At 39.7% G+C, this 17511-nt stretch overlaps 1 protein-coding gene and 1 long non-coding RNA gene across 2 annotated transcripts in view; one reads left to right on the top strand and one right to left on the bottom strand.

Moving 5' to 3' along the window:
* The window catches only part of LOC125752269 (uncharacterized), a 20647-nt gene continuing 3136 nt past the window's right edge, over window positions 1-17511 (top strand). The window contains exons 1-2 of the long non-coding RNA XR_007401343.1: window positions 1-725; window positions 2021-2134. This is a non-coding gene — a long non-coding RNA (uncharacterized LOC125752269). The remainder of the gene's footprint in view (window positions 726-2020; window positions 2135-17511) is intronic.
* Window positions 4048-17511, bottom strand: part of LOC125752268 (uncharacterized) — a 25826-nt gene continuing 12362 nt past the window's right edge. The window contains exon 3 of the mRNA XM_049092440.1: window positions 4048-4565. Coding sequence (XP_048948397.1) covers window positions 4437-4565 — 129 coding nt within the window. The 3' untranslated portion in view covers window positions 4048-4436. The remainder of the gene's footprint in view (window positions 4566-17511) is intronic.

Here is a 17511-nt window from a genome sequence, read left to right on the forward strand (position 1 = left end):
GCCACGTCTGGGCGCGGGGCCCTCAGTCCCCAACCAGACGACAGGTGGCGTGGCCCCGCAGAAAGGGCCCTTTTCCCCCCAAGGAATGCCCTCGATCGACCTTTGTCTAGCACCTGCCGGTCCTCGGGCCCCCGCCAGGGCGCAGGGAGGCCCCGCGCCCGGCCCCCCCCCCCCTCTCTCTTTTTTCTTTGCAAGGACACGCGCGGTTTGCCACCCAGGATTCAAAAACTAGTGCTTTTCACCGACAGCAGCTCATTTCGTAGCCCTTTTGCATCCTCAAAACCACTCCCGTTAAAGAGTATTTCAACCTGGTCTGGTGTGAGGAGACCGAGGCACGTCCACGTCGTATAGATTGGCAAAGGCCACACCAGACAGGCATGTTACCCCCAGGCTATCTGGTTCCTGAATCCCATGCTCGGAACCACAGCTTTTTGATTTTTTTTTTTTTAAGATTTTATTTATTTATTCATGAGAGATCCAGAGAGAGGGGCAGAGACACAGGCAGAGGGAGAGGGAGAAGCAGGCTCCATGCAGGGAGCCCAACGCAGGACTGGATCCCGGGTCTCCGGGGTCACGCCCTGGGTCACAGGCTGCACTAAACTCCTGAGCCCCCCGGGCCGCCCCAGAACCACCGCTTTATGCTAAGTAACCAGCTACAACCACTCTGCTCTTCATTGCAGGCGATGTGGTTATCATTCAAGTGATGCTGCCTTTTCTTTTTTCAGGTATGTCTAGTATCCTGCCCCTTGTCGCATCACCCAAAAGAAGTATTAAAAAAAAACAACAACAACCCTTGTTAGGGGTGCCTGGTGCCTCAGTGGGTCAGGTGGTGTTCGGGGAATCCCGGGATCCAGCCCAGCCCCCGGCTCCCCACTGAGCGTGGAGTCCGCTTCTCCCTCTCCATCTGCCGTCCCTGTCCCTTGCTTGGGCTCTTGAATAAATACATAAATCCGTGTTAATAATGAAGGATATGTTACCCAGTTTTACATTCTTAAAAATAGCTTCAACTTTCAATTTTTTTTTGAAAGATTTTATGTATTTATTCATGAGAGACACACAGAGAGAGGCAGAGACCCAGGCAGAGGGAGAGGCAGGCTCCATGCAGGGAGCCAGACGCAGGACTCGATCCCAGGACCCCGGCTGGGGTCACAACCTGAGTCAAAGGCAGAGAGGCTCAACCGCGGAGCCTCCCAGGCGCCCCTAAAATGCTTTCAAATTTATGATTGATATTTTTAAAATTAGTATCATACACAATACTGGGCTAGACTCTGGCTGGCTACATATAAAAATTCAGACTTCAAAAAAGGGCGAATTAAAGAGTAATTATTCACTTTAAAGAAAGATGCTTTTCTCTACAAATGTTTTAGTCTCAGACTCCCTTTGAATGGCAAATTTTCCTTGTGATTTTAAAAAATGCGATTTTATTTCCAAAAATTCAGTTTAGGCATAACTTTTCAGGGGTACATTTTAGATGAATTATGCTTGTTGTAAGTGTTAAACGCAGTCTTTGCCCACAAAATAAGTAAGGCAAGCTGAAGTTGAAAATAATTCCTGTGGAAGAGATAACAAACTCCTGGCAATAAAATTCAGCTCTGTTCTAGATGAAAATAAACGTGGAGAGTGAGATACCTTACTATTTCAAAAAGTTCCAAGGCCTGAGCTTCTGGGTTATCCAAGGTGAAAGAAGTCATGAAAAAATGAAGAGAGATAAAGACTGAATGTGATAGATTGTGCACCTGAGGCTGTTTCTTCAAAATCATGGAACCTTAAGACCAACTTTCCATGCAATTTTCTTAATACCAATTCACAGCATGTACTTTAATTTCTCCACAGAAGCCAAATGCATTATTCTCTGGTCATACTCTATTAACCAAGTTTTTGATTATTCATGGGACTTTGGTCCCATTTTACTTTAAATAATCAGCACTTTCCTTTATACTTACAGTTAAAAGGTTGCATTATACCTAATGATAATCAGTTTTTAGAAGGTTAAAATGGTATTTATTCTTTAATCTTCCAGATAAATATATAACTCCTTGGAGTCTTTCTGACTACAGAGATTTCTGAGTTGATTGTGACTTTTGGAGGAGCAGGGAGAGAAAGTATCTGTGACTCCGTCATTCTTCTGCCACTGGTAATAGTCATTTTGCAGATGTCTGTGAATATGTGCACAAAGAAAGAATATAGCAGGGGTTCTCAACCTTGGTTCTACTGACATTTGAGGGCATGGAAGTCTTTGTTTTGGAGGGAGGGCTATCCTGTGTGTGGTAGGATGTTTAGCATCATCCCTGACTTCTGCTCACTATAAGCCAGCAGTACCCCTGTCCAGGTTGTGACAAGCCAGTGTGTCTCAGGACAGTGCCAAGTATCTCCTGGGAGCAAAATCACCCATGGGAATATAGGGAAATGGGAAATGCTGAAAACAAACAAAACCAAAACAAATGAACAAGAAACAAGTATTATTGATGGCATGGACTCCCACAAAGTTAGCAAAAGAAGAGGTCCTGGGTATGAGTACCCCTACGAGTTAAAGTGGTGACTTCACAATCTGGAAACTTTCAGCCATACACAGGGACTTCTCCATCTCCTTGGATTTGGGGGTGTTTGGGAGATAGCAAGCTGACAAAATATAGTCATTGTTCCTCCTCCACTTTTCTCAGGATCCTGACATTGGTAAAGTACCAGTAGATTTCATTTACTGTCCTCTCTGCATTCTGCTGACCTTAGAAACAAGTGAAGTTAGGGGATGCCTGGATGACTCAGATGGTTAAGCATCTACCTCGGGCTTAGGTCATGATCCTGGGATTGAGTCCCACACAGTACTCCCTGCTCAGTGGGGAGTCTGTATCTCCCTCTGCCTCTCCCCCTGCTTCTGCTTTCTCTCTCTCTCTCTTAAATGAATAAATAAAAATCTTTAAAGGAAAGAAACAAGTAAAATTATATTTAATGTCCTTTTCTTTGGCTGGAAACCTAAACCAGCCTTTGGAAGTACAAGGTCTTAACAAGAATGATGTATGCTTTGGGCTTTGGCATTTCCATGGTTAGGTGAGTAGAAATAGAGAGGGACACGGCAGCCATCCTTTTTCTACCATCCTCAACACAATCACCCATTGTTTATGCTAAGACAATTCCGCCAAAAGCAGTCGAAAAGCACTTTGGCACATTTTGGGGGAGAATGACAAAAGGAGGCAAGTAATGAGATTATCAACAACCCAAGAGTTTGACCATCTTACTAGGCTGCAGACTGTGGAGAACAGGGACAGCACATATCACCAGTGAGATTGTAAAATAGTTCATAGCATCTATGGAAGGAAATTTGATAATCCCTAGGAAAATTACATATGCATTTATACTTTGACCCAGAAATCCCAATTCTAGGAACTCTTTCCAAAATACAAAATGTATGCACAAGGTTATTTATTGCAATATTATTTGTAATTGCAAAAGATTAGAAATAAACCAAACAACCACAAGTAGGGAAGTGGTTAAGTAAACTGGAGTAGATCCATATAGTGAAACACACTGTGTAATTCTGAAAAAGAGTGAAGAGCATCTTTACACTGATGTAACATGAGCTCCAGAACATGGGTTAGCTTTAAAACAATAACAGCAACAACAACACCAAAAAAAAAAAAAAAAAAAAAGGAATGAGTCCTTTAGAGGCATGGCAGATTTCAGATTTCAGGTCTGGGACAAGAAATGTACATGATGAGCCTGGGACACCCTGTTGTGCCAGAAATCAGGGAATCTATAGTCCAAAGTCTAATGGGTCAGGGCAAAGGAACCAAGGGATCAGCATAGAGGAGGTCCCAGTAGCTGAAAAAGGGACAATCTGAACATCAAAACAGAGTAAGAATTACAAGTGATTGAAATTCACTGATGATGTGTAAATCCTTGAGCTCATTATGAGACATAACAAGGACAATACTCTGAATATTTCCAATATCATGAAAGAATTGAACATTTATCCTGCCATCCTGTAGGAAGCATATTTAGTGGTGTCTTAGTCTGGCTTACCCCCTTGAAAACTGAGCCTGAGACAAGGGCTTACTTTTAGGTAGTTTATTTTGGATTGTGATCTCAGGAAGCAGCAGTTGATGACTAGGGATTGTGAACCAGAGGAGATCTAATACGGGGGTGTCTCTGAGTTAGTCATCACTATGGGCAGTGAAGCCCTGTGCCTGCTGGGGCTTTTTGAGTTGCCACATAGAATATACTTCATAATTGTCAGCTTGATGCAAGAGAGGAGCCGTTGTTGACCAGCTCCCAGCTCCTGTTGGTCCAAATTTCCCCTTTGGGGCATTAATCCCCTTACACTTCTAAGCTGCCATGAGAGTGCCAGGCACATATCCCACCCTCATGGAGTCAGAGGACCTCAGGGAGCAGAATGTGACATGTGCGCAGTGCATATGTGGAGAAATGCTGTCGGGTTACCCCTACAGGAAGCAGGTTACTTCAGTAATGGCTCTAGCGAGAGGCAGGCTGAGAGGACGTGAAACAGGGAACAAGTCACTTCTAATAGACAGTCCAAGTTGATGAGGGAAGGCTCTTCCTAATAATTCCATCTAATAAAAGAGAAAGAAAAGATAGAAATAAGAAATCACCATATTGTGATTCCTCATGGAATAATCAAGTCAGGCAACAATTATCAAAAGATGAGAGGCTGATGGGAAAGAGCAGAAGAGCAGCGGAGACATCACTTGCAACCACTAACTGATCTCAGCAACACTAGGCATGGGGGGTCCACACAGCTGTGCCTTCTGATGAGGTGCATTGTGAAGTACACAGCACCACCTAGGAAATATTTTTGCCAAAATAGTTGAATCTAAATCTCATAAAGCTGGTAGGTCTAACTTCCGATTTTCTGGAAATATAGAAAGGAATGGAAGTTCTTAAAAGAACTTCACAAGGAAACAGACTAATCCAGCTGACTTGACTGGGTTTCTTCAACAAGACAAGGGGATAAGATGAGATCCCCTTGGGGGATCCTTGGAGTCCTTGGAAAAGGACTCCTGTAGATTGAGATTTTGAGAGGCTCACAAACCAAGTGTTATTTGGATCTTGATTCTAATAAACCAACTGTGAGAAGTAAATTAGGAGGCAATTAAGGAAATTTGAATTATAGTTTTGGTATATTAGACATCACAAAGGAATCCTTAATCTTATGTGTGTGTCTATTAGAGATTTTCTGTATTTTTAAGTAAAGCATACTAAAGTATATATAGAGAAAACAATACAATGTCAGGAATTTTCTCTAAGACACTTCTGGAGGGAAAAAAAAAACAGATAAAGCAAGTATGCTGAAATCTACAAAATTGTTGATTCTGGATAATGAGTATATGGCATTCATTACACTATTCTATTTTGTATATGTTTGAATATTTTCATAATAAAATACTTTTAGGGCAGCCCCGGTAGCTCAGCGGTTTAGCGCCGCCTTCAGCCCAGGGCATGATCCTGGAGACCTGGGATTGAGTCCCACGTTGGGCTCCCTGCTTGGAGCCTGCTTCTGCCTCTGCCTATGTCTCTGCCTCTCTCTCTCTCTCTCTTCTCTCTCTCTCTCATAAAAACATAATATCTTTTAAAAAATAAAATACTTTTAAAGAGGCAAGTAAATATCTTCATTCTTTTTTAAAAATGAAAGCAAATCAAATGACTTCCGTGAAGTCATGAAGCTGGAAAGCCGTGGAGGTAAGAAAGCTCAAACTCACTCCTTCCCATGTCCTATTATCTTCAGAATTGAATGCACTTACTTATTTATTCATTTATTTTCTAACCTCAAGTGCAGGTAATTGCTTCTTGACCCACTTTTATCAATGGTCCATACATTGTGCTTTTTTATTCTATTGTGGTGGTAAACAGCCTCCAGATGGTGCTCAGTGATCCCTACTCTTGGTGTTGTCCCGTTCCACATTGTCTTACGGTTGATCTGTGTGATCGATAGCATTTGGAAGAAGTGATGGTGTGTCACTTCTGATACTAGTTTTATAAAAGACGTTGCAGCTTGGGCTCTCTCTTGCTCATGCTCTCTCCCTCCATTCCTCTTTACCTCTTTATCCCCCTCACCCCCACCCCACACACATTACTTGCTCTGAGAGAAGCCATGCCATGAATAGTTCTATGGAGAGGCCCATGTGATGAAGAACTGAGCCTCGTGCCAACAACCATGTGCATGAGCTATCTTGGAAGTGGGTCCTCCAGCTCCTTCAGATACTGTAGCCCTGACTCATAGCTTGATTATAACCTCATGGGAGACCCTGAGCCAAAACCGCCCAACTAGGATGTGCATAGATTCCTGACCCTCAAAACTTTGTAAAATAACAAATGTTATTAATTTGCTAAGCTATGGGATAATTGGTTATACTGTAATGAATAACTAACACAATGATCTGACGATCTTTATGTGACACAACACATACAGGGAGCGATCACCAACACAGGAACTAGAATTGTCAGTGTGGACTTCTCCATCCTGTTCTCCTTTCTCAACCCAAAGTTATCTTGATCTGGAATCTTGTATTTATCATTCTCTATTTATCTATTATCTCTATTTATCATGGTTTTTATAAAAATAAGTTAATATATGCATATCTTGAAAGTATTTATGTATTTTTGTTATTTTTTTATCTTGAAAAGAGATTCCATGCTAAATGTAATTTCCTGTGACCTCTTTTCTTTGCTCAACATTATTTTATTGAGATTCACCCATTCAGTGTATATAGTGGCAGTTTATTTATTTTGACTGCTATAATATCCATTGAGTGAATATATCCACACTTCATCCACTCTCCTGTCAATAGACATTTGGATTGCTTCCAGATTTTTTTTCTATTATAGCAATGTTGTCATGAAGAGGTTTTACAAATGCCTCCAGGTTTATATGTCGAGAGTTTTATATATAGCATTGGAATGACTGGGTTGTAGGGTACATGAATATTCCACTTCAATAGTTAATGTCAAATAGCTTCCTAAGGTGGCTTTATCAATTCACATTTCTACTAGCTGTTTATGAGAGATCTTGTTGATCACATGCTCTCAACACTTGATATTGTTAGCCTTGTTAAAATTTCCAACAACAGGTATAAAATAGAATCTCATTACAGTATGGATCTGCATTCCCCTCTTCACTATGAAGACTACTGAATGCCCTTTCCCTCTTACAGATGAGTCCTCAAAGATGATGTGGGAAAGTATATATGACTACAATACTTCATTGTAATTTTTCTTTGGGGTTTAATTTTTTACTTCTTCCCTTTTTAGATCCCCACTCCCTGTGTACACAATAGCCCTTTCTTGCTATCTCCTTTTAATGTTCCAAGTGTTTGACCTTAGAACAACTGCAGTTAGGGAGGAAATAGACCAAGACCTACTCTCCTTTTTTCCTAGTTTCTCTCTCTATAGGGCAGCAATGTGGAATTGACTAGCAAGGGTGCTAGTTAATTTCACACTAGGATTAGCTCAACAGGGGAAGAACTTGGTCTTTTTCTATTACAAAGGCTCTTTCCAGGAGACTATTTTCTTTTAAGAACTTGGAATGGGGATCCCTGGGTGGCGCAGCGGTTTGGCGCCTGCCTTTGGCCCAGGGCGCGATCCTGGAGACCCGGGATCAAATCCCACATCAGGCTCCCAGTGCATGGAGCCTGCTTCTCCCTCTGCCTGTGTCTCTGCCTCTCTCTCTCTCTCTCTGTGACTATCATAAATAAATTAAAAAAAAAAAAAAAAAAGAACTTGGAATGACCAAAAAAAAAAAAAAATCAGCTAAGAAGGTTTTTACTTGAACATAGATGGCATTATAAAAGGTTAACAATCTGGGTTCTGCAGCTCTGTCCTGAATAACTGTATGGTCATAGGCTAGTCATTAACCTTTACGAGATTAAAAGTATTAATCTGTTAACAAAAATAGATGGTCTTTTGGGTCCAGTTAAGCATCAAAATCTTTTTATTCCATGAATGAAATTAACTAGTAGACTAATCTGATCCTTATGATCATTTCATTCTCTTGGTCTCTCATTCAACCAACGTGATTGATCTTGGCATTGACATAGATTGAAACTTGAGGTCCATAGGAAGATTTCAGGGAGGGCCCTGTTGTTCTTTAATTGTTTTGTTTGCCACTGCATCTGCATTCTTAGTAGTGTCTGCTGAAGAATAGACACCACATAAATATTTGTCGGTCAGTTGAATGAATAATGAATGGATGTACTACTTTATTCTTTATTCCCATGGTCACTCTACCATCACACTCAAATTCAGAAGTTATTTGAGTTGTATTTGGTTTGTCATAAATTCAAGAAGCCCAGGCTAAAGAATATCTCCATGACTACAAGTTGAGCTAGCTCTCCATTGCTATTTAAGCATTTCTTATGATGACGAAAAATCACCACAACCAATCAAAATCTCTGGGCTTAAGGACCAGGCATCAGTATTTTTCAAATACTCCTTGGGGGATTCTAATGTGCAGCCAGGGTTGAGAATTACTACTCTAGAAAAATTATAGTCTAGTCTTTTCCTATTATTTTGTGTTAGTTCTGTCTCTTTTACTCCCCTTCTCTCTCTTTCTTTCTTTCTTTCTTTCTTTCTTTCTTTCTTTCTTTCTTTCTTTCTTCTCTTTCTTTCTTTCTTTTTCTTTCTTTTCTTTCTTTCTCTTCCTTTCTTTCTTTCTTTCTTTCTTTCTTTCTTTCTTTCTTTCTTTCTTTCTTCTTTCCTTCTCTAGAAGAAATTCATAGGTCAGACTTCATTCCCTAGGGTTAGAGAAATTCTGACAGAATTATATGTATAGATGGGACGCCTGGGTGGCTCAGTGGTTGGGCATCTGCTTTCAGTGCAGGGCATGATCCCGGGGTCCTGGGATGGAGTTCCACATCAGGGTCCCTGTGAGGAGCCTGCTTCTCCCTCTGCCTGTGTCTCTGCCTTTCTGTTTCTCATGAATAAATAAATAAAATCTTTAAAAAAAGAATTGTATGTATAGAAAACCCCTCATTTTGTTGCATATAATGCATAAACAGATAACATCAGGTAAAAGGGAGTCAGGACACACTGCATTTATTATATGTATAAAGATTGACAACCTCAGACTATAGAGTTGGTAAAGCATTTTGTCAGTAACTGCTGTCCTATTGTAATAAATATCTTAAACTATCTGAAAATGTTTCCTCTGTCTTAAGATATAGGTTTTTTCCCTAAAATTGGAAAATATTGGGCAGCCCGGGTGGATCAGCGGTTTAGCACCTGCCTTCAGCCCAGGGCGTTATCTTGGAGACCCGGAATCGAGTCCCACATCGGGCTCCCTGCATGGAGACTGCTTCTCCCTCTGCCTGTGTCTCTGCCTCTTTCTCTCTCTCTCTCTCTCTCTCTCTCTCTCTGTGTCTCTCATGAATAAATAAATAAAATATTTATTTTTTAAAAAAGGAAAATATTTCATTCAGAGATGGATGTACCTAAGGGTGAACAATTAAATCAGCATGGTCAGTTAATTCAGAGAAATCACTTCACAAATTTACTGATAAAATTCAATCAAGTCATTCTTTTCATAAATTCAATGACCAATTCAGTAAAATAAGTGAGTTTAAAGCCCTTTGTAGACTCACAGCAATTCCTTTCTAGAAATAACCATTAAAAGTCCCCCAAATTAAAGTCACCAGATTCTAAGGCTATTTTGATGTAGCCCATAGATGAATCAACTTTTGCCAAATAAAGACAATGGGTCTGAACAGAAAGAGATTGAAAAAGAGAGAGCAAGAGAGGCTTCCATTATTAACCTTGGCAATATAGAAGCAGGGACATCAACTTGCTGGGCTGAAAAGAATTTACAAAAGACCATCTGAGAAGATCAGGTAATTAAGAAAAATCATGTAAGGTCATTTCCCAGAAGCTGACACCCAATTAAGAGAGATGTCATTGTCAACTACTATAGTGTCAGAGCGGTTTCTCAAAATTAATCCTGGTTTAAATCAATCAGAAGAGCTTGCGGTGATGTTTTCTGTTCTTTGAAATCGTGCCACTAGCATCTGTAATAAATATGTTTGAATATTATAGGGCTGGTATGACTACATTGCGAGTAATAGGTTTGAAGTGCATGACAAAATAAAAGGAGTCAATCCCTGTATTTTTCTAAGAATAAAAGAGTCGCAGTCTCAGAAGTCTAAACAAAGAACAAATCTACAAGACTTTTTCCATGGAGAGTGACAAAACTCCTTGTTTAAGTGATCAGACACAGGAACCAGACACCGTGAATTCATATCCCAACTTTACTATAAACCAGTAGTACAACATTGGGCAAATTATGTAATTTAGTCTCAGTACTGTGGTTTTCTTATGTGTCACATGGAAAGAACAATAATACCTATATCATTGGGTAACTTTTTTATTTTTAAAGATTTTATTTATTTATTCATGAGCTACACACAGAGAGGCAGAGGGAGAAGCGGGCTCCCTGCAGAGAGCCCGATGTGGGACTCAATCCTGGGATCACAACCTGAGCCCAAGGCAGACATTCAACCACTGAGCCACCCAGGCACCTTCAATGGGTAATTTTTAATAATAGCATGAGTTCATAAACATACTTATATCAGCACCTGGCACATAGTAAGCTTACAACACGACCTCCCATCATTCTCCACGATGAAACTGTAGGTCCTCATAACTTCAAATCACTTAAAAAAATACAGATATAAAGTGCTTTTACTCTTTTTATTTCTAGGAGAACAACTGTTTTTAATTCTAGAACAAATTGTACAATTTGCCTACTTAGGGTAAGCATGTATATATATACAAAAGACAATTGAAATGCTCTGTTATTTGTGTATACTGTGGTGATGCAGTTTTAAGGACATTCTGAATTATATGGCTTAGAACTTATTTTATTTTAAAAATTGATTCACCGTTGAAGACATCTTTTTTTTTTAAAGATTTTATTTATTTATTAATGAGAGACACACAGAGAAGTAGGCTCCTTGCAGGAAGCCTGACATGGGACTCGATCCCAGGACCCAGGGATCACAACCTGAGCCAAAGTCAGACACTCAACCACTGAGCCACCCAGGTGTCCCTGAAGACATCTTCTGAGTTCGACTTTTCTTAAATTGCAAACTCCCTGAAAACAGAGGTGGTGTCACCTCCTTCTCCTTCCTCAGAGGAGGTAAACCAGCCTTTGCTTCATTACCAAGAGTTTTTTTTTTTTTTTTTTAGATTTTTACTTATTTATTTTTGTGAGAGAGCACCAGTGGGGATGGGGTAGAGGGAGAAGCTGACTCCCCACTGAGCAGGGAACCCCATACGGAGCTCCATCCCAGAACCTTGAGATCATGACCTGAGCTGAAGGCAGACACTGAATGGACTGAGCCACTCAGGTGCCCTGAGTTAGACTTTATTATAGTCATCTTTTTGTGGTGTTTTTAAATGAGTATTTTATTTTCTTTTTGCTTTTTTATTATAGTGTTTAAACTTCACACAAAAGTAGAAAAAAAATAAGATAGTGAGCTTCTATGTACATATTATCCAGTTTTGGAAATTACCAACATTTTGTACTTCCCTTCCCAATAAAGCCAAAGTATTTTGAAGCAAATCTCAGATATCATATTATTTTGCCTGTAAATATTTCCAAATTTGTTTATAAGAAATAAAATTTTCCATTTTTAAAAAAGTAACTATAATGCAATTGCGCCTAACAAAATTTCCAAAATTCTTAATATTCAAATTGTCTCAAAAATGTTTTTATATAGTTGATATGCCTAAATCAAGATCCAATCAAGGTGAAATGCATTGCTTAAGTTGTAAGTGTTTGATTTTAGATTTTGGAAGATGTTTTAGCTTTATACTTCTTCTAGAAGGAAATGAATGACCACAGCTGCAATTTGAGTGAAATCATTATAACAGAGTAGAGAAATCTAGAGTAAGAAATGGAGCCCTCACAATAGGTTTGGGTTTTACTTTTAATACTGACCTAGGGACCTATTTCATGACATTAGATTCTTTTGCTACTGTAGAAAGAAGAAAGATTATCATTTTCAAGTACGTGTTTTATAGGAAGCATGCGGAGTTCAAAAACTGTGGACATTGCAAGGCACTAAAGCTGCATGAACTAGTCAACATTTCAATCTTTGAAGTTCCCTGGGTGTAGAACTCCCTTTTGCTTCTCATCTCACCAGACTCTCTCTTCTCTTCCTAACAAATTTTTCCAAGGAATTTGTTTGTGATAATGTACCTCAGTTCTCACGTTTTATAATCATGCCTCAGTGGTTTTCTTTCTACCCAGCATATTTGAGTGTCTTAAAGCTTAAACTAATGCTTTTATTGGGGCGCCTGGGTGGCTCAGTCAGTTAAGGGTCTGCCTTTGGCTCAGGTCATGATCTCAGGGTCCTGGGGTGGAGTCCCACATGGGGTTCCCGGCTTAGTCGGGATTCTGCTTCTCCCTCTGCCTCTACCTCTCCCCCCTACTTGTGCACTCTCTCTCTCTCTCACTCAAATAAACAAAATCTTTAAAAAAAAATAACGTTTTTATTGGACTTTATTTTTTTAAATGTTGATTTAGCATGACTGCCATTAATATGCCAAAGTGTCTTTACAAGGAGATTCTCTATAATTACTTTATAGGTTACTCAGAATTATCAGAATAAATGAGATTTCCCTTTCAAAGGAGGTGGGTAGGAAATAAGTAACAAAGGTAGTATTTAAATAGATAAAATTTTAACATATTTATATGGTGGGGGATCTAAAAATAAACAAACCCACAGGCATGGATTTCTATAATATAACCTCCTGCAGCTATGAAAGCTAATGAGAAAATCATCTTTATTGATTAGGATCTCAAAATAGTCACAGTCTTTGATCTTACATACTTCTTTTCCTCAGGTCCCATTTATTATTGTAAAATTACCACTGCTTCTATATCTCCCTTTGTAATACTTTCTGGAGTCTGGTTTTGCAAAACTATACAGAGTGATAGTTAAGATTCTAGGCTCTGGAATTAGGCTGGATTCATATTTGGCTTCATGATTTCCTAGGTGTATGGCTTTGGGTAAGTCACTTAACTTTTCTGTACTTTGATTTATTTGTCTGTAAATGGGTGTAAAATACCTATATACCTACCTTATTCTATTTGATTATAATTCAGAAATGTTCACTCCCATCTCTCCTGGGGTAGAGTATTTTTACCTCCCTATTAATGTTGGTCATGGGTCATGGGGTATGGGGACAGTGTACCAGTTCCAAACCTGGCATCATGTATTTTCACTTCCCATCTTGTACTCCTCCCATCACCATGAGAAGAACATGCCTCAGCTAGCTGTTCTTTCCAGAATGACAAGAGGCATATGGAGCAAATCTGAACCTAACACATGCCCTGGAGCCAAGTCTCCCCTGTCCATAGCCTGAAGCAGAGCCGTGCAACAGAGTTAAGCCTGGATCACCCAAGCAGACTGATGAGAAAGATAATAAATCCCTGTTGCTAAAGGTTACTAGGTTTTGGGGTGGCCTGTTACAAAGCATTTTTGCAGCAATAGCTAACTAATACATAAGACTATAATGAGGAGCAAGTGAGATACTTTATGTTAGTCCGTTAGCCTAGTGCTAGCCATATAGTCAGTGCTCTGCTCAATTAATGTTCACTATTATTATTATAATCATTGTCATGACTATTACTATTATTTTATTTTTTCTGGATAGAAATATCCAAGTTATAGATTATGATTAATTTATAATGCAGTATTAGACCATGAACAGTGAGCAGGACAGATAGAGGAGAAAGTCCTTTGGGCTAGAAGTCAAAAAAATATAAGACGTAGCAGGGGAATAGGGACAGGTGTGAGGTAATGAAAAGTCACAGCATACATTTTCATAGGTTTGAACTTTGCTTACTATATAAATTTTAGTTTCCATTACAGTTAATGCCTGAGGTTATACTGTTACCTACAGTATGCTAAGAGAAAGTGTGTTTATCAAGAGGACTCTCACTAAAAATATGAACTCTACATCATCATGTACATCAAATCAACAAATATTTATTGGGCACCTGCTATGCATCTTGTGCTAATACATGATAATATGTATAATACATATTATATTTTATTGATCCTAAGACATGCATTTGTTCACATTTTAACATCTCTGAAATCAAAATGCAGCTTACAATTGGTGGCATGTAGTAGTTTAATTGTCCAGGCTTTTGTTATGATCATCAACATCTCAGTGGCTTACAATGACATCTATTTGTTCACATTATGTAGGAACATGGGTTGGTTTGGGCTCCACTGGCCTTAGCTCTGCAGAGCTACATACACTTGTTCTAGAATCCAGGTGGAAGGACTAGCCACTATCTGAGACTATTCTACTACTATCTTATGGTTGAGGAAGGAGCAGAAGTGGAATCTAATCTCACAAGCACATTTAAAGCTGCCTGGATAAGGCCTTTGTTATGTCTACTCACATTTAATTGGCCAAAGCGGGACATCTGGGTGGCTCAGTGGTTGAGCATCAGCCTTTGGCTCAGGTCATGATCCTGAGGTCCTGGGATCGAGTCCCACATTAGGCTCCTTGCAGGGAGCCTGCTTCTCCCTCTGCCTGTGTCTCTGCCTCTCTCTGTGTCTCTCATAAATAAATAAATAAAATCTTTAAAAAAAAATGGCTAAAGCAAGTCACATGGCCAACCTTGACAGCAGAGGAGGAAAGTGTATTCCATCTACCAAGAGTCTGGGAAGGGACAATGGGGACAGAAATTGGAAGCAATAATACAATGTATGCAGCAGAATTTTTCCTTTTCTCATGATACATAAAACAATAGTGTGTCTCACAATAGCTGGCATCTTAGAGTTAATGTAATATAATCATCTATATTAGGATTTCGGAGAATCTGTTCTTTAGGGATAATATTTTTATGAGCTTCTTTTTATTTTTTCTGGTTGGGTTTTAAAGGCCAAAATCAGAGATCCATTTACTGTTTCTATCTTTGTTTTTCATCTTTAAATCATAACACTAGATAATGAAGGTAAAGAGACATGTTGACATTCTTTTATTGATCTTGGGTTGCTGTTACTGTTACCTAACTTACCCTAATTTCAGCAAATAGATGAGGCTAAATTATAAAAAATCAACCCAGGGACTAGGTTCTTGGCATCACTTACTATTAATTCATTAGTTTATCTATCACACAAAATGCAGTTTTAAAAGATTTTATTTACTTATTTGACACAGCAAGGGACAGCAGAAGCAGGGGGAGCCGAGGCAGAGAAAGAAGGAGAAGGAGGCTTCCCACTGAGTAGGGAGCCCAAAGCGGGGCTTGATCCCAGAACCCTGGGAATATGACCCGATTCGAAGGAAGATGTTCAATTGAGACACCCAGGTGTCCAGACACACTATATATATATATATATATTTTTTTAAGATTATTTATTTATTTTTCATGAAAGACAGAGAGAGAGAGGCAGAGACATAGGCAGAGAAGGAGAAGCAGGCTCCTCACAGAAAGCCCAATGCAGTTCTGATCCTGGAACTCCAGGATCATGCCCTGAGCCAAAGGCAGATGCTCAACCGCTGAGCACCCAGGCGTCCCCAAAAGATATTTATAGAGCATCTCTTATGTACAGGCACTTTCTTTGCACTGGAGATTCAATAGGGAATAAGGTAGATAAGGTTCTTGATCTTAGGGAGATTTTATTCCAGTGGAGAGTTACAGACAATAGACAGATAGACGAGGAAATTTCAGTGCCCTGCATAACAGAACTCATGATTATGTAATAGGGAGTAAGTGAGAGGAGACTATTTTAGATGAAACAGTGAAACGCAATAGCAAGGAGGCAGCCATGAGTATGCCTGTAGGAAAAGCATTCCATACAAGGAAGAGCAAATATAACAACCTCAGAATAACAGAAAAGAAGACAGAGGGTCAATGTGGCTAGAAGGTGGTGAACAAAGAGTTGAATTTCAGTTAGGATATAGGTTAGGCTGTTGCAATAAAGAGATAAAAAAGTACAATCACTTAAATACAAGATACAGCCTTATGTCTTGCTCACGTAAAAGACAAAACAGACAACTCTGGCTTGATGGTATTAGGGATCTAGGTCTCTTCTCTGTCTTACTGCTCTGCCAAGCTCACCATGTGACTTCCATCTTGTAGCTTGAGATGGCTAGTCCAGCCTCTACCCTCTTGCCATTATCCTAATACCCAGTCCAGCAGGAATGAGGGGGAAGGGAAACAGAAGGCATATCCTTCTGTTTAAAGCCACAACCTGGAAGTTGCACATGCCGAGTCTGCTCACATCCTGGGCCAGAATTTGCCCCCGCTGATCATATCTAGCTAAGGGAGGCTAGGAAATGTGGTCACTAGCTTGAATTCATGTAACTGAATAAACTTTGGTGATTCTAGGTTTTTTTTTTTAAGATTTATGTATTTATGTATTTATTTATTTATTTATTTATTTATTTGAGAGGGCGAGAGAGCATGAGTAGGAGGGGCAGAGGGAGGGGAAGAGAGAGAATCTCAAGCGGACTCCCCACTGAGTGTGGAGCCTGACATGGGGCTTGATCTCACAACCTGAAAATCATGACCTGAGCCAAAACCAAGAGTTGGACACTTAACTGACTGTACCACCAAGGTACCCCTGGTGACTCTATATATAAAAAAAATAAGAGCGAGAGAGAGAGAGACAAATAGTTGTTAAGGGACCATTAATAGTCTTTTCTACAAAGTGAATAGTAGATAAAGTGAGTAATATAGACAGAATCCTGAGTATGTAAGGCCTTGATGGCCATGGCAAAGAATTTGGAGTATATTATTAATGTGTGTTAGATATCTATCGTTGCTTTCCAGATTTTTCCCAAAATGTAGAAGTTTCAAACCAACATTTATTATCTCATAGTTTCTGTGAGTTAGGAATTTGGATCCCACACAACTGGGTGGTTCTGGCTCAGAGTCTTTCAGGTAATTGGAGTCAGGACATTGAGTAGGGCTACAGTTATCTGAAGGCTTGACTGAGGCTGGAGGACCTGTTCCCAAGATGGTTCATTCACATGTGTATTGGCAGAAAGTCTCAGTTCCTTGCTGGCTGTTGGCAGGGGGCTTCGGTTCCTTTCCATATGGACTTCTCCACAGGATTGCTTGAATGTCATCATGACATAGTAGTTGGCTTCCCCCAAGCAAATGATCCAAGAAAAGAGAGCAAGAATGAAACCACAATGCCTTTTATGTTCTAATCTTGGACATCGTACACCATCACTTTGCCACATTTTATTTCTTAGAAGCAAGTCACTAAGTATAGCACATAATCAAGGGAAGGAGAATCTGGCTTTATTTTTCAAGGGAGAAGCATCAAAGAATTCATGGACATATTTAAAACCATCACAGTATGATAGGAAATCACTGGAACATTTTAAGCAAAAATCTGTTTCACATTTTTAAAGAATTGGTTTGGTTGCTGTGTGGAGAATGGATTACACAGGGACAAGAGTGGAAACAGGGAGCTCAAGTAGGTGGTGATTACTTAGTTTTGGCAACTGATAAATGGGCCTGAGACTAGGAGG

The sequence above is a fragment of the Canis lupus genome, chromosome 12 (genome assembly GCF_003254725.2).
Source record: "Canis lupus dingo isolate Sandy chromosome 12, ASM325472v2, whole genome shotgun sequence".
NCBI lineage: Eukaryota > Metazoa > Chordata > Mammalia > Carnivora > Canidae > Canis > Canis lupus.